Source organism: Setaria italica, chromosome VII, assembly GCF_000263155.2.
Source record: "Setaria italica strain Yugu1 chromosome VII, Setaria_italica_v2.0, whole genome shotgun sequence".
Classification (NCBI taxonomy): domain Eukaryota; kingdom Viridiplantae; phylum Streptophyta; class Magnoliopsida; order Poales; family Poaceae; genus Setaria; species Setaria italica.
The window spans coordinates 21,465,756-21,468,664 of record NC_028456.1 but is presented as its reverse complement, the minus strand read 5'-3'; the positions used below and the strand labels follow the sequence as shown (position 1 = coordinate 21,468,664).

The 2,909-nt window shown below is 56.5% G+C and overlaps 1 protein-coding gene across 1 annotated transcript; it reads right to left on the bottom strand.

Moving 5' to 3' along the window:
• Positions 1 to 148: 148 nt before the first annotated feature.
• Positions 149 to 1,379, bottom strand: LOC101783575 (probable carboxylesterase 13). Its single transcript, XM_004975721.2, has one exon. It carries the CDS (start codon positions 1,312 to 1,314, stop codon positions 355 to 357), a length of 960 nt encoding a protein of 319 aa, XP_004975778.1. The 5' UTR covers positions 1,315 to 1,379; the 3' UTR covers positions 149 to 354.
• Positions 1,380 to 2,909: the final 1,530 nt, after the last annotated feature.

The following is a 2,909-nucleotide window of genomic DNA, read 5'->3' as shown; positions in this document are numbered from 1 at the left end:
TTAAGAGTACCCCATCAGCAGATAAGCCACTCCAAACTGCTTATTAGCTATGCAAAAGCAAGCAAGTCTATAGCAAGGGTGTTTGGGTCATAAGCAACTTATTGCTTATTTATAAGTTGCTTATTTATAAGCAATGGTAACCAGGCTCTGACAGTATTTTTTCCCATTCAACTATAATTGTAACATTTAATACATACTAAACACAAAATTCCATAATGCGTGGAAAAATTCTTGTTACTCATTCGCTAGAGTAGTGGGTCTAACGACCACTCTGTACCAAACGTCAAGCGTGCACGCCCGCTTCCTGCCAAATTACCCACGACGTCCACGGACCATAGCCGCCCTCCTCACTAGTCACTCCGCTCTGACAAACGCCGCGATCCTGTCCAGCAGCTCCTTGGCCTTCTCCGCCGCGGGCTCCAGCAGGTAGAACACGTGCCCGACCCCCTTGGACTCGAACAGCTCCACTCCCAGCTCGGAGCAGCCCCTCGCCCGCGCAACCGCCTCCGCGTACAGCTTCCCGCGCCACCGCAGGACGTCCCCCTCGGCCACGCACACCAACACCTTCCCGCACGCGAGGTTCTCCAGCCCCGGCGCGCCCGGCGCCGTCGGGTTCATCCGGGGGTCGTCCTCGCCGCCCACCGCGCCGGGGCACACGAACTCCCACAGGCCCTTCTGCATCTTCGTGGCGCTCCTCGGCTCCCCGCCGATGGGCTCCTTGCCCCAGAACCACGGGTGGATGAGCACGACGCCCCTGAGGCCGCCCGCGCCCCGGCGGATGTCCGGGTGCATGGCGAGGTGGTGGCAGATGTTTCCGCCCGCGCTGTCCCCGGCGAGGAACACGCGGGCGGGGTCGCCGTGCGCGGCGAGCCACGGGTCGCCCGCGGCGAGCGCCCACCTGAGCGCCGCGAGGGAGTCCTCGTACGCGGCAGGGACCGGGTGCTCCGGCGCGAGGCGGTAGTCGACGGAGACCGCCACGGCGGGGCAGGCCGCGGCGAGGTCGTTGAGGCAGCGGTGGTACGCGGCTGACCCGGCCGATCCGATCACGAAGCCGCCGCCGTGGAAGTAGACGACCACGGGGAGCCTCTTGCCGGAGCCGCTGGCGGCGGCGGGCGGGAGGTAGAGGCGCGCGAAGGAGTGCGGGGAGAGGGTCACGTCCCTGGACACGACGCCCGTGGCGGCGTCGCGGCCGGGTGGGACGTGCGGCATGGCGATGGGCCGCTCGAGGCGGCCGCTCCTGTACACGAGGAGGAGCGGGGCGAAGTCGTGGATCACCTCGTCGTCGTCCCCCGCAGCGCCCGTGGCGCTCGACATCGTGTTTCCCGCCGGTTGTGTATGCCCGCGCGCGACCGCCACGGTGCTCTACGCCTCTACCGGCGCGATCGAGAGCAAGCGTCGTCGGTTCCTCGGGTCCGCTACCTATTTGTAGACCACTTGGGGGCGGGTATTACGAGGAGATACTACGCGACTTGCGCGGCGATGGCACGCGTTGCTTCCTGTTGTTGGGTGAGTTGGTGTTGGCGCGCAGGTGAGTCACGAATGCCGCCACTTGCCAGGGGCGCCGGTAGGGCACGCATGTTGTGGTGGGGGAATTGGATCTGAGGGAGTGGAAGATAGATGAGCCTGGGCTTCTGGCTTCTGAACAGCGGCACTGCGCAAGTGCACGAAACCGCCAAGCCCCCGGGCGCGCGAAGCCAGGACGACCTGCTGCAGTGGGCCCGGAGGCGGATCCGCTGAAGTTTTTTATGGGCCGGCCATTTGAGTTTAAGCCGACTGTACATTTCAATTAAGGCCCATGGGATACCCCTCGTGACTAGACTTTGGGCCTTGCCTTTTTATGGTCCTCGTGACTAGACAAAATGGCAAGTGTCGATTGCTCTAGTGAACGGTGGTAGGGCCAGTCTTATTTCATGGTACCGTTACAAAAGTGGCACGTCAGCTTTTCAACAAAATAAAACTGTCACTCTCAATGCACAACTTCATTGTACAGTTTCGTAGATAGTCTACATTCTTTAATTCTTACATGGTGTTACGATCAAATGTATCATGCCATGAAGTGCAAGTTTTATTAGATTTCATAGGACTTGATAACTATGCCAGGTGGATTTCATGGGGATGAAACTCCCACTCCTCTCTCATCATAATTAACCTGTCAAGTTAGCAGTTTCACTGATGTGGCATGGGATTTAGAGCCTGATTGATTTGCTGCTAAAATTTTAGCATGTCGGAGTTTTGGCAAGCTAATTTTTAGAACACCGTTTGGTTTGTTGCAACTTCTCCTATTTATCGTATCAAAATCTTGGCAAAATTTTTGCCAAGCAACCGCTCTTAATGTCCATAAAATCCTATGACATTTTTATTGAGATTGGCCTTAGCAAATGGTGGTAGCACGTAATCTTGTCACAGTTGATGCTCGTCTAGAACCCAGAAATTCAGCCGAGTTCCAATCGGTTTTATCGCACGTGTAGCTGTGGGACGGTGTGGACGAGTTGGTGTTCCAGCGCAGATGAGCCGTCTTTTCTTTTAAAAAAAAAGATTCTCACAAATACGCTCTTGGTGGAACCATTTTAAAATCTGGACCCTTAGCTTGGCGCCATCCACGCTGGCGCCAAGCTTACACGTCTCGGCGCCAGCCATCCTGGCACCAAAGTTCATGCGCAGCTGCTAACCGGATGCCGACGTGGCGGGGCTTGGCGCCATCCATGATGGTGCCATCCGAATGTTGCTGGACCTTGCGAGGTGCTCAAAGGGAGAGCGCTCACTCAGAAGCAGCAAAAGTAAAAATAGCTGCTCTGCACTATTTTTTAGTGTTCTGCATTTACCATTTTCTCACATTAGTTAATGCCACCATGCAGCTATTGCCAACTTGTCAGTGAATACCAAGGTTGCCCAAGGCAGTTGCAGATGAA

Bases quoted from the DNA above. Each gene is read 5' to 3' on its own strand.
- LOC101783575 (XM_004975721.2), bottom strand. From the start codon at position 1,314: ATGTCGAGCGCCACGGGCGCTGCGGGGGACGACGACGAGGTGATCCAC.